Genomic DNA, 17,635 nt, shown 5'->3' on the forward strand with positions numbered 1-17,635 from the left:
CTTCCACTGGTCCATTAGGGAAGGGATGCAATTCAGTCCATAGCATGAGTTGTCCCAGGAGTGAGTGTCGCAAATGCCGTCCCAGTTCAGATGGAGCATCCCATTGCTGCATGTGAAGCACCTGAGATTCTCCTCTAGAGCAGTCACTCGACTCTTGGAAACCCCAGAGGAGCTTGGCAAAGAAACTCATCAGCTCTGCCCCACAAAGCAGCGAATGCTTCACTCACATCCCGCCAAGTGGCTTCCCTGGCTTCGTGTAATAATCTGCGCAGGTGGCTGCCTCTGTACTGTAATTGAGCTAGAGCTAGGTTATTTAATCCTCAGTGCCTGCGGATAATTGTGAAGTCTTCTATCGAGCAACCTTTCCCTCTCAGGTATCTCTGAAATTGCAAAGGGTGTTTTGTCCTGAGGCATTCAGAGGGACTGTATTCTTGTGGTTATTTACTACTGAAGAGAAGATGGTGTGTCCAGACCCACATGATTGTTCTCCTACTGCAAGGCCCTCTGGTACTTCAGAAAATACAAAAGCCTGTTATGAAAAAGTTAATTTTTTTTTTTTTTTGAGACAGAGTGTTGCTCTTATCGCCCAGGCTGGAGTGCAGTGGCACGATCTCGGGTCACTGAAACCTCCGCCTCCCGGATTCAAGCTATTCTCCTGCCTCAGCCTCATGAGTAGCTGGGATTACAGATGCCCGCCACCACACCCAGCTAATTTTTGTACTTTTAGTAGAGGCAGGGTTTCACCATGTTGGCCAGGCTGGTCTCGAACTCCTGACCTTGTGATCCGCCCACCTCGGCTTCCCAAAGTGAAAAAGTTAATTATTTAGCAAAGCAGTAAAGACAGTTTGGAGCAAACTAAAACACCCATAATTCTGCCTCAGGGATGCCTTGCATTTCTGCAGGTAGGTTCCCAGTTCTTGTTTCGGGCACACGGAGCTGTACCTGGGGTTGGAGTTGCAGCTGTGCCTGTTGCTCTCGGGAGGCCATGTGCCCTCAGGGCCGGGAGGGCACACTCAGAAGCTCAGCTGCCTGGGCTCAGGTTCCAGCTAAGTGGCCCCAGCCCCCTCAGTACCGTGTCCTTATCAAGATAGAGTGACAGGATCAACACCCAAATCATGGGCGGCCATGAAGATAACTGTGATGTGCTTAGAACAGCATCAGGATCAGAGTTAAGAGTCAATAAATAGGCCGGGCGCAGTGGCGCACACCTGTAATCCCAGCACTTTGGGAGGCCAAGGTGGGCAGATCACTTGAGGGCAGGAGTTTGAGACTAGCCAGGCCAACATAGTGAGACTCTGTCTCTATAAAAAATAAAAAAAATTACCTGGATATGGTGGTGCGTACCTGTATTCCCAGCTAATTGGGAGGCTGAGGCAGGAGGATTCTTTGAGCCCAGGAGGTCAAGGCTGCAGTGAGTTATGATTACACCACTGCACTCCAGCCCGGGTGACAGGGCTAGACCCCGTCTCAAAAAGAAAAAGAAAAAAAAAAGAAATCCCCAGGGCAGTGAGTGTCTTCTGTCCCCTCTGGGCCCTTTCCCCTTGTCTGAAGTCACCCGCATGGCCAGTGGCTTTGCTTTTCTGCCTCCTCTTCTGTCAGCTCTTACCACCAGTTCCTGACAAACCCTCAAAGCAAACTTCTGGAATGCTATGGGCTTGTTAAGAACACAGCAGGTCTGAGGAGAGTGGCATTTGATTTGTTTTGGAGGCCCCATATTCCTTCTCCACTCTTCTTCCCTTTCCTTTTGGACGGAGTCTCGCTCTGTTGGCCAGGCTGGAATGCACTGGTGTAATCTCGGCTCACTGCAACCTCCGCCTCCCAGGTTCAAGTGATTCTACTGCCTCTGCCTTCCGAGTAGCTGGGATTAAAGGCACGCGCCACCACGCCCAGCTAATTTTTGTATTTTTAGTAGAGGTGGGGTTTTGCCATGTTGGCTAGGCTGGTCTCAAACTCCTGACTTCAGGTGATCCTCCTGCCTCGGCCTCCCAAAGTGGTGGGATTATAGGCGTGAGCCACCGTGCCCAGCCCCCACCCTACTTCTCTAATAAAATGTGTCTGTTTATTATTCTAGTTCTGACTAGAATAATAATCTTCTATCAAAATAGAAGCTAGTAAAAGTAACAGTATATTCTGGTAAAACTGACTGTATGCCATGTATGGTGCTGAAGCATTTTTATTTATGTTTTCTCATTGAATCCCCCAGCAGCCTTCTGAGGTGTAGGTTATATTATTCTCTTTTGTATAAGAAAATGAGGCTTAGGAGGGTAAGTACCTGCCCAAGGCCTCATGGCTAGTAGAACAGATAGTTACTGAGCACCTACTGTGTGCCAGACATGGTGTCTAGCTATAGTAAGTGGTGAATCTGTGAGAGACCCAGGTGTTCTTACTCCAAAACCTACACTCTTGCCAATTCTTTTTTTTTTTTTTTGAGATGGAGTCTCGCTCTGGCTGGAGGGCAGTGGCGTGATCTTGGCTCACTGCAAGCTCTGCCTCCCGGGCTCACGCCATTCTCCTGCCTCAGCCTCCCAAGTAGCTGGGACTACAGGCGCCCGCCACCACGCCTGGCTAATTTTTTGTAATTTTTAGTAGAGACGGGATTTCACTGTGTTAGCCAGGATGGTCTCAATCTCCTTTCCTTGTGATCTGCCCGCCTCGGCGTCTCAAAGTGTTGGGATTACAGGCGTGAGCCACCGCGCCTGGCCACGCTCTTGCCAATTCTACATTACCTAAGGAGACACGTTTCATTGTCACCAGCCAGGGCAAGCAGCAGTGGACTAGTCATATGTAGGCATCCAGGTCTGAGAGCCTTAAGCTTATCATTACTATTTTTGGAGGCAGGGTCTCTGTTGCCCAGGCTAGAGTGCAGTGGTGCATTCCTGGCTTACTGCAGCCTTGAACTCCTGGGCTTAAGCGATCCTCCTGCCTCAGCTTCCCCAGTAGCTGGGACTGAAGGTGCATGCCACCCCGCCCGGCTGTGTTTTAATGCTTATTTTGTAGAGATGGGAGTCTTGCTATGTTGCCTAGGCTGGTCTTGAACTCCTGGTCTCAGATAATCCTCCCGCCTCAGCCTCTCAAAGTGCGGGGGTTACGACATGACCTACTATGCCTGGCCAAACACCAAATTTTAAAATGAAGAAAAATTTTCTTTTTACCAGTTTAATTTAACTATTGTCATTTTTAAAAAACTTAATTTGCGGCAACAATGTTTCAATAAAATTTTGGATTAAATAGTCCCATGGGTCCCAATCTGGGGGACCAGGAGGTACAAATAGAAGATGCGGGTGAGAGAGAAACATTGTGAACCAGAGTAGTGGAGGCTGACACAGATGCAGAGCAGTTGGGTCTTTCTGGAATAGCACGTGTCTCCGCCTTTGGCTGCGATATTTCAGCTCGGTTATTGGCAGGCTTTAATAACAAGCAGGGTAACCATCATAACACTTAAAACTGATAGACAAATGTGGTTCATGAGTGTGGAATGAGAGGCATTCTTGGTGGTAAGTAATGATTACGGGGCCGGGCATGGTGGCTCATGTCTGTAATCTCAGCACTGTGGGAGGCTGAGGTGGGTAGATTACCTGAGGTCAAGAGTTTGAGACCAGCCTGGCCAACATAGTGAAACCCATCTCTACTAAACATACAGAAAACAATTAGCTGGGTATGGTGGTGGGTGCCTGTAATCCCAGCTACTCAGGAGGCTGAGGCAGGAGAATCGCTTGAACCCAGGAGGCGGAGGTTGCAATGAGCCGAGATCGTGCCACTGCACTCCAGCCTGGGCAACAGAGTGAGACTCTATCTCAAAATAAACAGATTAATAAAGTAAATAAAAATTAACTGGTCATGGTGGCACATGTCTGTGGACTCAGCTTCTTGGGAGAATGAGGCAGGAGGATTGCTTGAGCCCAGGAGTTCGAGGCTGCATTGAGCAGTGATCATGACACTGCACCCCAGCCTGGGCAACAGAGCAAGACCTGCCTCTTAAACATTTAAGGTAACGATTAGTACTCATTAGATGGTAAAGCAGCCGTCATTATGCGAGATGCCTCTCTGAAGTTATCCTGGGCTTTACAGCAACCCAGAAGGTACAGGCATTACTGGTCCATTGTACAGATGAGAAAGTCACTGAGGCAGAGGCCAAATACAGTGCTCAGAGTCACACAGCCAAACTTCTGGGGCTGCAGCTTCCATATCCAGCTGTATCCTCTTTCCCTCTTCTTCCTGGTTGACGTGGCTGGGAAGCAGCAGTGTTTTGTGTTCGATAGGCTAAGCTGGCAACCTGATTCCTGCTGGTGGAGCTGCTGCCGCCTCTGCAATATGCTTTTGAAGGAGGACCTGTTGGGCAGTGGGCCCTCATGGCTAGACCCTGTGCAGGGGGCCATGGTCCTTTGGGGGGTATGAGCACTGCCCTGTCTCGTTCTGGCTTTGCTTGTGTCTCTAGGCTAGGCTGCATGACTGGGAAGGATGGGTGCTCTCCACACAGGTCCTGCCGTGGGTGTCTGAGGCTGCAGGGCACCAGCTCAGTCTCTGCAGCAGGCCTCACAGTGTCACTGTTTGGGCCAGGCAGAAAGCTAGAGAGAGACAGGAGAGGCAGGAACAGATCTGGTCAGCTGATCCAGCACCTGCAGAAGGCTGCAGCAGGACCGGCTCTGCGGGGTCAGAGCAGGGGCGGGTGTTGGGTGGGTGTTTTCATGTTGCTAGGGGGAGGTGCCACGTTGCCAGGTGTCCCTTGTAAGCTCTGCAGGGTGCTTTTAGGACATGGGTGCTGACTTGTGCTGTTTGACAGACATAGACTCTGTTCCCACTTGTTCTTATACTTAGAAAGGATTTTAGCTGTCCCTCCCCAGCCCTCATTTATATGGGAAGGCTTGGCTCAGGGAGCATAAGGACATTGTGGTCATGCTGTGTGAAAATGGCAGAGGAATGGCGTTTCGAGTGTTGACAGGAGTGCTTTTCTTTTTGAAGAAAAAAGATTTCTTTCTTTGTATTTTCTTCTGTTCTTTTACTGTTTGCTGGATCCCTTCTTCCATTCAAACACAATTTATGGCCGGGGCAGTGGCGCACGCCTGTAATCCCAGCACTTTGGGAGGCTGAGGTGGGAAGATGGCTCGAATGCAGGAGTTCAAGACCAGCCTGGGCAACATAGCAAGACCCTTCCTCTACAAATAAAAACATTTAAAAATTGGCCAGGTGCAGTGGCCCATGCCTGTAATCCCAGCACTTTGGGAGGCTGAGGCGGGCGGATTACTCTTGAGGTCAGGAGTTCGAGACCAGCCTGGCCAACACAGCGAAACCCCATCTCTACTGACAGTACAAAAATTAGCTGGGCATAGTGGTGGGCACCTGTGGTCCCAGGTACTGGGGGGCTGAGGCAGAGAATTGCTTAAACCTGGGAGGCAGAGGCTACAGTGAGCCAAGATCATACCACTGCATTACAGCCTAGGAGGCAGAGTGAGACTTTGTCTCAAAAAGAAAGAAAGAAAGAGAGGAGAGAGAGAGAGAAAAGAGAAAGAAAGAAAGAAAGAAAGAGTGTGGTGGTGGCACCTGGCATCTGCCTGTAGTTCCAGCTACTTGGGAGGCTGAGGTGGGAAGATTGTTCGAGCCTAGGAGGTCGAGGCTTTAGTGAATAATGATTATGACCCTGCACTCCAGCCTGGGTGACAGAGCAAGACCGTCTCAAAAAATAAAATAAAAAAATTAAAAAAACCCAATAGAAAAAAACCTGCAACTATTTCTGCCCAGTGTTCATAGTATAATATGATCGCCACACTGCTACTCTTGGTTTATATATTGATGAACAAGAAGCAAAGGTCCTACCCTCAGAAGCTGTCAGAACTGTGGGGAAGACAAGCAGCAAGCATTAGAAAGGCAAAGCCTATGCCCTGTTTTAAGGCATGTTTCAGGAAAGGGCTCTCTCAGATGTCAGCGGGGCTGAGGTCTCAGGATGGGAGGCTTGGCCTGTTTTGGTGGCGGGTGGTACCGCTGGCATTGCGCTGCCAGAAGTGAGGGGGAGAGTGAGTTGGAGGATGCTGGAGAGGGTGGCTCGTGTAGATTTTATCCCACGTACAATGGGAAGCCAGTGGAGGACTTGAAGCAGGGGCGATAGGATTTACTCACTTCCTCTTGCGAAGAGCAGGCTCTGAAGCCTGCTTGCCACGCAGAGCACACTCAGCAGTGCGTTCCTTCCGTCCTTCACTGCTCCTTCCCTCCGCCCTCCCTTGTACAGGCAGTGCTGAGGGCTCCCCTGTGTCTCGGGGTAGGGAGTCCTGAGTTGACTTAGCGGCCATACTCTCAGGCTGCTGACAGTCCTGTCACTGCCCTAAGCACGGTGCCCTAACACCCGTGAGTCATAGAGCTGTGCTAGGTGCAGCAGGAGAGACGCGTCCCAGCGGGGAGTTCTGGAGCCAGGATGCGGGGTGGGGCGGTGCGCGGGCCGGTATCAGAGTCCTGGCTTCCAGCCTCAGCTCCACCACTTCCTAACTAGATTTCTCTTTCTTTTTTCCTTAAAGACTCTCTGGTCCCCTGTCCTCATTTGTGAAATGAGGACATTCTCACCGGCGTCTCAGGGGTGTTCTGAGGTCCAAACGTACTAGCTTAGGAAGGCATTAGACTTGCGTGTGGAACCGGGCATCCTTTGTGATTGGAGCCTTCTCAGCTACCTGGAAGCTTTTACGGTGGGGAGCGGCGGGGCTCTAGTTCTTCCGGGTTAGGACTTTGCCCAGGAATGCAGAGGCAGTGGGAGGGAATGGGGGTAAATGTCCCGTGCCGCCTCACGCGGTTATTGATGGTAGGTGGTGGCGTTGCTCCAGGGAGGCCAGTTCCTCTTGAAGTCACATCTGGAGACCCCCTTGGGACCAATTTTCAAGCCCATTTGGTAGCTCCCCAAGGGTTCAAGTGCCAGCTCCAAACCCTAGTCCCGGGGTTTAGGGTTTGAATTCTAGGATGCTGCCTGGTTTCCCATTTCCATCCTGGTTTCTCTCCAGATGGCCTCTGCCAGTCTTCACATATCAAATCCATCCGTAAGTTCATTCCTGTTTCTGGGGCAATTCTAGATTTTCCTTCAAAGAGTGCCTGGAAGGCCAGGTATGGAGGCTCACACCTGTAATCCCAGCACTTTGGGAGGCTGAAGCAGGCAGATCAATCACCTGAGGCCAGGAGTTCAAGACCAGCCTGGCCAACATGGTGAAACCCTGTCTCTACTAAAAATACAAAAATTAGCCAGGTGTGGTGGTGCATGCCTGTAATCCCAGCTACTGGAGAGGCTGAGGCAGGATAATCACTTGAACCCAGGAAGTGGAGGTCGCAGTGAGACAAGATCACACCACTGCACTCCAGCGTGGGCGACAGAGTGAGACTTCATCTCAAAAAAAAAAAAAAAAAAAAAAAAAAGAAAAAGAAAAAAGAACGCCTGGAAAATAGTAATAATACAAATACCTTCTTATTCATTTTACCTACCATAAACCAGGCTTTACCTTCACTAATGCTTAATCTTCATAGCATCCATGTAAAATAGGAGTGCTAGACTTGTTCTGTAGTTGAAGAAACTGAGAGGCTTTGCTGAAGGTCATGCTGCTATTGGGTGGTGGAGGCAGGGTTCACAGCCGCTCCCCCTCCTTGCCGTTCCTGGAGACCCACAAGCTTGTGTAATGCCCCACCTTCAGAGAAAAGCACCCAGGTCTCAGGATGTCCCCTTTGCTATAGAGTGAATGTTTGTGTGCCCCTAAAATTCCTAGGTTGGAATCCTAACCCCCAGTGTGATGGTGTTAGGAGGTGGGTGTTTGGGAGTTGATTAGGTCATGAGGCTGGAGCCCTCATGAGTGGGATTAGTGCCCTTAAAAAAGGGACCCCAGAGGTTGGGTATCGTGGCTCATGCCTGCAATCCCAGCACTTTGGAAGGCTGAGGCAGGAGGATTGCTTGATCCCAGAACTCGAGACCAGCCTGAGTAGCACAGATAGACCCTGTCTCTACACACACAAAAAAATTAGACTTGGTGGTGCGTGCCTGTTGTCCCAGCTACTTGGAAGTGAGCCCACTTTGAGGTGAGCCCAGGAGTTTGAGGCTGCAGTGAGCCAAGATCATGCTACTGCACTCCAGCCTGGGCAACAGAGCAAGATCTTTCTCAAAAAAAAAAAAAAAAAAAAAGGGACCCCAGAGACCTTGTTTACCGTTTCTGCCATGTAATGATGACACAGCAAGAAGGCGCCATCAGTGAACCAAGACGAGGACCCTCACCAGATCCCAAATCTGTCGGTGCCTTAATCTCGGACTTCCAGCTGCCAGAACTGTGAGAAATCAGCCCCCGTCGTTCACAGTGCACCGGGTCCGTGGTGTTTTGTTTTCGCAGCCCTACTGGGCGGAGGTGCTCCTGCAAGAGGCCCTCTTTCCCTGGCCGTCCGTCTAGAAGAGCGCAGCACAGGCAATCTCATCCCATCCCCCCAAGGGCAGCACTTCCCTGGCTGCTGACTTCAGGTTTCAGAGCCCCCTGTAACCTCACTCCCCTCTTTAGTTTCTTTCCTGTAGCCCCCACTGGGATACAAGCTCCCTGAGTAGACACACTTTGTCTGCTAGTTAATTGCCATTTTCTTCCTCCCCCAAATCCTGCCTGACAAGTACTTGTTCAAGAGACATTTAAAGAAGGAGGGAAGGAAGGAAGGAAGGAACAAAGGAACCAATGTTTATTTTAGTTCTAACAAGCATGGAGAGTTAAAAGTACATTCTGCAGGAATGAATTGAAACCGAGTTCCCTGAGGGCGGGCTCCAGTCTGTTATAATCACCATTGTGTCTCTATCTCGGGATGCAGTAAAGGCCTGGTAATATGAGTTGCTCAAGGGAGTGGATTTTCACCTTTTTTCCTCTTGTGTCAGGGAGAGGCAGCTGGTTGTAGTGGAATGATGCATTACAAACTGTTTGCTCTCAGTGAATGGGAACACTTGGTTTTGATCCTGGCTCTGAGAGTAGTAGGTCGCTTGACCTCTCTGTGCCTCAGTTTCCCAAGCTATGAAGTGGAGGAGGCTTCCCTCAAGGATTCTTTGTGGTGCTGACCATCTGTTCTGGGAAAGGAGCCAGGATATCCACATTCTCATTTGCGGTGATTAAAGAACCACGCTGCTGAAGTTTCTCATGACTTGCCTGACCTCGTTAGTTTCTTTGATACCAAAGACAGGTGTCTTCCTTTCCCCCTTGCCTACTGTCTCCTTTACACACGTGGTGACATTCAGGTGAATTTGAATGGCTTTTGGCTAGGCAAGCCAGTATCAGTAAACACACTGGCTTGGACATTTGGCCCATAACTTTTTATACCCGAGGCCAGGTGTTGGCCGACGTGGGAAGAGGGCTGGAAAGAGGCAGAATGGTATTTGTGTGAGTGCCCAGACCCCTGTGGACTGTTTTGCTGAGATGCTGTCTTATGGAGTTTGTAGAGGTGAATCAACAACTGTCTTTGTGAAAGGCAAATGTCACCTTGAGGTTTTAATTCTGAGTGGCCAGCAGCCCTTACATTGCCACTGTATATCATCAGAGCCACTAGAATATTAGATATGTAAATCCTTTCTGCACTTTATACATCCTTTAGTTTCGTAGGGCCCTGATGTCAGTGATCACGGCAAGTTGAGAAGCAATGTGTTGGGGTGGAAAGAACATGGGTCAGGCAGACCACAGCACTGCTGTTCAAGAGCTGTGTGGCTACGTGCAGTGGTTCCTGGCTGTAATCCCAACACTTTGGGAGGACAAGGCAGGAGGATTGCTTGAGGCCAGGAGTTCAAAACCAGCCTGGGCAACATAGTGAGACCCCCCTCTCTTTACAAAAGAAGAAGAAAAAAAAGCCAGACATGGTGGCACGTGCCTGTAATCCCAGCTACTCGGAAGGTTGAGGCAGGAGGATCTCTTGAACCCAGGAGTTGTAGGCTACTGTGAGTCTTGATCGCACCACAGCCTGGGTAACAGAGTGAGACCGTGTCTTAAAGAGAAAGATCTATGTGACCCCGGGCAAATGCTTTAATTTCTCTGAACTCGTTTTCCCAGTCCTTGAAATGGTGGTAATATTATCCCCTTGGTGGATTCCTGGGAGTTATATGAAGTGTCTGTTGTATCTGGGAACCTCATTGGAGGCTCATAGATAGTTTTAGAGATTTCAGATACCTCTTGCAATTGTGTGCAAAATCGTGCTTGTGTGTTTGTGCACATATGTGGATTTTCCTGGGGAGAAGTTCCTTTGCTTTCACGACTCTCCTTCAGAGTGTTCCAGGCTTTAGAAAAAAGTAAGAAACACGAAACACTTCAGGTAGTTAGCAGGTGGTAATTGCACATAGTGTCTGGGGCAACACTGGCAATCGTGGTATCATTATTTTTGTTTTTACTGTTCTGCTTGCTGATGTTAAACCAGCTACACTGGCTGTGTTCTTACGCACATCCCTACATGTATTAGCAGTGGGAACCTGGGCAAGTTATTTAAGCTAACTGTGCCTCAGCGTTCTCGTCTATAAAATGGGGCTATCATAGTACCCCTCTGACACAGTTGTAAGGATTAAATGAACTAACAGATGGAAGATACTCAGAAGATACACCATGTAAATTACCACCTGAGCTATCGAAGGGTGTTATATGCTATGTAAATTATACCTTGATAAGAAAAATTGGAAAAAAAAGTCCAAGAGAGTATCTGGCATCTTAAAGACTGAATAACTGGTAGGTGTGATCATTATCAACACCCTCAAAGGGTACGTTGCTGACGAATCTTCCTGAAAACAACATCTGGGCCTTATTGTTGAACTGCAAATAGGTTGACCTGATTTTCCATCTTACTGAAACCATCCCTACTGCAGAGGCCCTGAAGTTCCCTTTAGCTGGTATCTACCCCTCAATCCTCCCTCTGGTTAAGAGGACATAAACCAGGCTACTCTTTCTATGAGGCCTGAAAATTGGAAGTGATCAGGCAGGATGGTGGTTCTTAGCTGGGGGTGATTGCAACCCCCAGGGGACATTTAGCCATGTCTGGGACATATATGGTTGTCACACCTGGGATGAGGGTCCTTCCGGCATGTGCTAAGTAGAGCCCAGGGATGCTGCTGAACGTCCTGTGGTGGACAGGACAGGTCCTCCCAACAGGACAGCTCCTCCCAACACAGCATTATCTAGTCCCAAACGGCAGTACTTGAGAAACCCCAAGACAGAAGGAAGCAGCAGGGCCGTTTTCCAGGAACCGTATTTTCTCTTAGGCTTTTTTTTTTTTAAACCTCTCGCCTCCTGCATAGGTCAAGGAATGAAACTTAGGAAAAAATGAGCCTAAAGAAAATGATAGATCCCAGGGAGCATTTGTGTGTGTGTGTGCGCATGCATGTGTGTGTGTATGTTTGGGAGCTTTTTCGTGCCATCACTCCTGCAATGAAGATGATGATTTAGGAAGGCAGTAGATGCATAAGGATACAGACCTGTGGAATGCACCAGACTAAGTGATCCTGACTCCGTAGCTGCGGAAGTACCGTCACTGCTGCGGAAACCAGCTCACTGGTACTACTTTACTAGATCTTAATCAAAATTCATTCAGTTGATATTTGTTGGTGTTTACAACAGCCTTGTCTCCCTTCACCTCCTTTTTAACAACAAAGTTTCTACTCTTGAGTTAATTTCGTTTGAATATATGGTTATTTGGGAGCTGGAGGTTGCAAGAAAGCGGCTCAGGCTTTATTCCTGCCAATTTCAGGAAGAGCCACATTGGAGCCACCAGGGGGCGCCCTAGTCTTTTCTCTGCCGCTTTCCTTCCGCAGCTGCGGGTGGTGGTGATCTGAATTTTTCATGTCCAGCGCGGTACCCCTTTCAGTGGTGAGGTCGCGAGTGGTGGTGCTGTTGAGAGCAGTGGTCTTTTCTAGTTGAAAAACATCAAGCATGCATGCAGCTTTCTGTTCACCATCAGTATAGCACAGTCATGCATTGCCAGTCACTTTGTGGTCCTGTTCTAAAAGGGAATTTGCAGCTAATCAGAAAACATTTCCCCTGTGTCATTGCTTTTCATGAGATATAATTGATTAGCTGTGGGTATTCAGCTTTTGAATCCCGATTGTTGCCTTCTTGCCCCTTTTTTTGGGGCTGGGGAGTGAAGGTGATAGAGTCAGGTGAGCCCAGACCATCCGGCCCATTTGTTTCCTTTTAATTTGTTAGAGCTTTTGATTGTGAGCCAGGGCAGAGAGGGCAAGAAAAACATCCTTACTTGTCAATAGGCTGTGTTGAGGGGGTCCTTTTTTTTTCCTCTTGGCTATTATTGGAAGAGATTCTCAACGCTAGTGAGGCGTTCTGGCTCATCGCCTAGCAACACAATTCCAAACATTCGGCAGCTCCAGAGATGAAGTTGAGGAGTGCTGTAGTAACATCAGAGAGAGATGCGAGGCCCCGCAGCCAGCTGCTTGCTTGGCTAAGGGCTTGATGATAAAATTTTAGGATGAGATGGTGGGGCAGTGGCCGTTAAATCGGCTGCAGTCTGAGCCCCCTGCCCCTTAACTGCCGAGAAGTGAACCTAGGTGGCGTGGCCAACACAGATCCCTCACGCTGGGCATCTTTCTTTAAAGGGGAAACTTCCCACTGAATTTTGTGTATTAGCCCTTCAGTGACTGTCTTAGTGTCTTAGTAATTGGAAGGTTCCAGATGGCATTTAGACATGCCTCACTTCTTTATCATCTGTTTATTCATTCCCCAAACATTTACCAAACATCTCTCATGTGCTGGGCGCAGTTCTAGGTGCTGAGGAGCCAGAGGTGGGGATCCAGCTTGGCCATGCACAAGCTCTGTGTCACACGTTAAAATTTCCCCATCATTAAAATGCAGATTTAAGAGTGCCAGCACCATGGGCTGTTGTGAGGACTAAATGAGTTCCTACACAGAGAGTGCTTTGACATTGCGCTCAGCACTCAGGAGATGTTAGCTCTTCTCACATGGGCCCTGCCCACAGAGCATTCTAGTGGAGTTTTATGGTAATCAAGAAATGATGAATGATTGGATGGGGCAAAACGGGAGGCAATGGGGTCATGTGGGAGTGATGTACTCTTTGTTATCTGTGGCACTGAACAACCGCCACTCGATCCACCCATGGGAACGAGTTCCCCGTGAAGTGGGAAATTCCTAATGGAAGTTTTAGGTTATGCAGTACAGCTCCCAACTCCTTACCTGGAAAAAGACCAGTGCTGGATGCTGGTCACTCATATAGACCCTGGATTCCTTGCTCCCAGGAGGGGAAGGAGGAACCGATGACAGCAGGATGAATGTAGCAAGGATAGGGTGGCTGAGGTCCAGAGGGTCACAGGAGGGAAAGGTTTTAAGGGCTGGGTGCAGGGGAGGTCAGGAGATCTTGCACAGATGGGGATGCTGGGCCAGAAGGGAACCTCCCTGCAGTGTGCAAAGGGGTCTGACAGTGATCTTCCAGGCTGCACCTCTGGTTCTGTCACTAAGCACTGCAGGATGTCCGGATGGGCTTGAGGAGCTGTTGTCGCCATTATGAAGCCCTTGAGGAAGCATTGGTGATGGTGCTGCCGAGTACTGAGTCTGTCCTTGTCACCCATTAACTCACGCATATCTGCGATCCTGTGAGAGCTTGCGGTGATCCCCATTTCACAGAGGAGACGGGAGTGCTTAGCGGTAGATAAACCTGGCCAGCATCACACAGCCAGTGGCCGGTGGAGCTGGGTTGCACAGCTAGGCTCTTACTCCGGGAAGAATATGTTTTAGCTTCACCTGGAGACCCTGCACCAAGCCAGAGGGCATTTTGAAGGGGCTGTATTTCAGGCCGACTTCCCGCATCTGGCTGGTTGTTCCCTGCCTCACCAGGCTCTCACTTGTCTGTGGTTAATGATCCAGGCTGCAGTGAGTACACAAGGTCTCAGTATCATTTCTGTGCTCTTGGTTTGGGCCACACATGATTTTTTTTTTTTTGGTCCTTTTTAGCATTTGATCATTTTATTTGAGGTCTGCTGCATTCCTCCTGACCTCCCTAACAGCTCAGACTCTTAATTTGTTTACAGACTTTCAGGAAGGGCTGTCCCTGAACTCTAAGCTAGGATCAACTTTTGGTCTGGAGGTTTCTAGCCGGCTATCTCAGCTGGGCCAGGCAGCAGCTTATGTAACCGTTTGATGCAATTCAGAGCCAATCCAAAATGGGCCTCTCGCTCAGGGGATGAGACGCGGTCAGACTTGTTTGAAATGTCAGCTTTGTTTGAGCTGGGACAGCTCAGTTTGTAAAGTTGGAAGGCGGGGGTGGTGGGGAGGCAGCTGGGTGTGAGTTTATTGGGAAGGAGTAGCCTGACTGGGCTGCTTCATTAAAGTTGGGGGAGCTGCACCGCCCTGGAGGAGAGCACCCCAGGCTCCTGCAATCCCACATGAAGGGCTCACGTCCTGGCTTTGCCATTTACTTTGTCCATTTCCTTATTTCCAAAAGGAGGTGAATAGCACTTGCCATGTGCAGTGCCCGCACACGCTGGGCCCAGAGGACGTGCTCAGTACGTGGCCGGGGTGCTTACGTTTTGGTTGCAGCCCAGCAGTTCTAACCCTTCCCCTGCCCCCTCCTTCAACTCCTTTTCCTCCTCCTCTTCTCCCTCCTGCCCTAGACCTTAAATATTAATGTTAAAAATTTGTATTTAAATTTTTGTTTTGCATAAGTATATATTTACATGGAACAAAACTCAAAAGGTACGTATGGGATACCGTAAAGGATTTCTCTTCCACTCCCACGTCAGCCACCTTGCTCCCCGTCCAGGACTCTAACCATTGGAGTTCACCTTCTGGAAGAACGTCGCTGCCCAGTTGAATAGGGGGTTGGGCATACTGGAGCTCCCACTTGCAGTGGCCACCGCGTGCCCTTTGATGGGACGTTACATTGCATTTCAGCAGCACCCAGCTGCTTCCAGGTGTCTGTACACACCGTCAGTTTCATGTGCGCAGACGATTCAGTTTCATGCGCGCCCGATTCAGTTTCATGCTCTTCCGTCTGCCGGGACACCCTCCCCTCTCCTCCTCTTTTGCCTGGGTCGTGCTTATTCATCCTGTAAGACACAGCTTAGGCGTCGCCTCCTCCAGACAGACAGACACGTGAAGATCAAGAGGCTAGCTTTGTCATCAGTAAAGCTGGTTGGAAAACAGAGCTTTGAACCTGTGGGAAGGTGGGCTTACAAAACCTCGTCCCTGAGTCTAACAGTCAGAGGTAGAGACCCCCTCAGGGCAGCTCCTGAGCACACCTTGTGGGGAGGTGAACAGGTGGGTGGGCCCTGAGAGAACCCACAGGAGCTGAGCTGAGGAAGAGCGCCTCCTGTCTGGCCCAAGTGGGCCAGGTCACTCCCTGCATTGTGGGAGCAGAGAGTACGGGACAGAAAGAGTGAGGGTGGGAACTGGGGAGTGGGGACCTACTTCATGTGAAAATGGGAGGTCAGAGAACTGGCGGTTCCCCTCCAGCACAGAGCACTTCATGAGGAAAGAGACACTTAGGTTTCAGGCTGTTGTTAGATACATGGCTGTGGCTGGTGACTTTGCTGAGGTTCTGTTTTCTCTTCTGCAGGATGGGACCAATTACTTGTCTTTCACATGTTTGCTGTGAACATTGGCTAAAATAAAGTAGGTAGAGAGTGGTGTCTGAGTCTGCGAGGTGGTCAGCTCAGCACTAAACCCAGGGCCTTTGGTTCCGTTTTCTTGTACTGCCCTTCTCCCTGATTCTTCTCGAACCTCCCATCTCCTCTTCCACTGAAGGAAGGAAGAGGCACCGTGATTTTTGAATGGGGTTGTGTAGCTCGTAGGGGAGTTGGGTGTGTGTGAGGAAGGGCCAGTGAGTTGGTGCTGCATTGTTCCTGGGTAGTTAGGTGACAGCTGGCAGCTCAGTATTTAGTGACCGAAACAGGGAGGCTCCAGGGACAGGAGCAGATGCAGCCTGTCTGAGGGCGGCTCTGCCCTTGGCTCTTGGGTCCCCCACAGCGTTCTGGCCCGGACTCCCGGTGAGGGTGGAGTCCTGTCGGCCTCCAGAAGGAAGCCCAGTTCTGACCATGCCCTCTACCCTTTTGTATTCAGACTCCCACCAGCATCTGGGAGGACTTGCACCAGCCTGCTGTGCCCTTTTGATTCGGGGAGTGTGGATCCCTGGGCTGAGGGACGGAGCAGAATGCCTATTGTGCCTGTGTTCCTGGGGTGCTGGCCCACCTCCCTCTGTGGTGCAGTGCCCTCATGACTGCCTGGCTCTGAGATGGAAGGACCCTAAATGCAAATCCATCTCTGGAGTGGCACTCTCCTGCGAGCGCTAGGCATGATGAACCCGGGATGATGGTACTTGATCAGTGTGCAGGCACTGTGCTCAGTACCGGACATGGATTTCCCCTGTCTAGTCCTTGCAGCGACCCCATGCAGCGGCTACTGTTATCGCCTCTCTCTCATTGAGCAGAATCAAGGCTCAGCGATGGAGGAACTTGTCCAGCATAGGGAGTCCTTGGTGGGAGAGCATGGGACTTCAAAGCCCACCTCTTAAACTGTGAGCCCAATACCTTCTGGCTTTTCATCCTTCAGTCATTCATTCACCAAATGTTTACAAAGGCCTGCTGTGTGTCAGGTGCTGTGCTGGCTCTAGGCAGGGTGTCTCCACTGCGGCACTGTCGACCTTTGGATTGGATCATCCTTGGCTGTCCTGTGCATTGTAGGAAATTTTGTGGTGTCTCTGGCCTCTACCCACTAGTTGCTGGTAGCACCACCACCAGTTGTGACAGGCAAGTGTCTGTGGACAGTGCCCAGCGTCCTCCAGGGGAGCGGGGTAGGTAAAACTGCCCTTGGTTGAAACCCACTGCTCTAGGAATCCATACACAGAAGAGACATGTCAGGTGGGGCTCTGTCCTCTATGGTAAAGTAAAGATGGACAAGAGGAAGGACGGTGCATGCTGGAGGGGCTGCTGTGTCCAGATCGGGCTGTCTGCAGAGGCCTGTCTGACAAGGTGACTTTTGAGTAGGGGCCTGAAAAAAGTGAGGAAGAGATCATGGGGATGTGGAAGAAAGAGTGTGCTTGGCAGAGGGAACGGCCAGGACAGAGGCCCTGGGTGGGGGTGCTGGGTGTGGCTGGGGCAGGAGGAGATGAGGCAGAGAAGTTGGGGATGGGGTGGGTGGGGTGGCCTCAGCTTTCACCCTGAGTGAGTAGGGGTGCTGCTGGGGGCATTAGAGCAGAGGTGGTGAGACAGGTCATCTGGCCCCTGGGTGGACTGGGGGACAGCAGGGAGGGCAGCTGGCAGGTGGGGGTCACAATGTAGGCAGCAGATGCTGGCCACCTGGGGGAGGGCTGGGGACTTTTTGATTAGGAGGATGACCTTTGGGTTTTCTCCACATTGAAACGATCAGTGCAACACCTGCCCACGGTGAAAACACCCATCCATGGCCCATCTCTTCTCAATTCCCAGGACGAAGAGTGCCACGAAGAGTGCCTCTCCAGTCTTTCAGCTGTTACTTCATTGGAGGGACACTCTTCTTCTACCACCATTTCTTGAATTGGCACGTTTTAGACATTACCAGTTTCCTGCTGGAATAGGTAGAGGTTGTGCGTGCGCATCCTGAGCATCCTGCTGGGCTGAAGGGAGCAGCCTATTTTGTTCTCTCCTTTCTCAGGGCTCTGCATTATTTTCTTCTTCATCCGGGTGTCCTAA

General features: G+C 50.1%; 2 protein-coding genes across 6 annotated transcripts in view; one reads left to right on the plus strand and one right to left on the minus strand.

Annotated features, from left to right (window-relative positions):
* SNX29 (sorting nexin 29) overlaps positions 1-17,635 on the plus strand; it is a 593,890-nt gene that overhangs the window by 107,542 nt on the left and 468,713 nt on the right. The window lies entirely within an intron of this gene.
* LOC100989938 (putative uncharacterized protein FLJ32790) lies at positions 4,018-6,413 on the minus strand. The gene is made up of 2 exons (XM_003832692.5): positions 6,112-6,413; positions 4,018-4,565 (listed from the first exon to the last, which is right to left on the minus strand). Exons 1-2 carry the CDS (start codon positions 6,279-6,281, stop codon positions 4,151-4,153), a joined length of 585 nt encoding a protein of 194 aa, XP_003832740.1. The 5' UTR covers positions 6,282-6,413; the 3' UTR covers positions 4,018-4,150.

Source organism: Pan paniscus, chromosome 18 (genome assembly GCF_029289425.2).
Source record: "Pan paniscus chromosome 18, NHGRI_mPanPan1-v2.0_pri, whole genome shotgun sequence".
Lineage (NCBI taxonomy): Eukaryota > Metazoa > Chordata > Mammalia > Primates > Hominidae > Pan > Pan paniscus.

Excerpts from the sequence above, each read along its gene's own strand:
- LOC100989938 (XM_003832692.5), bottom strand. The coding sequence starts at position 6,281 with ATGGCCGCTAAGTCAACTCAGGACTCCCTACCCCGAGACACAGGGGAG. Across the intron at positions 4,566-6,111 it reads CCTGCTCTTCGCAAGAGGAA|CTTTCTGCCTGGCCCAAACA; the intron begins GTGAGTAAATCC and ends GTCTCTCTCTAG.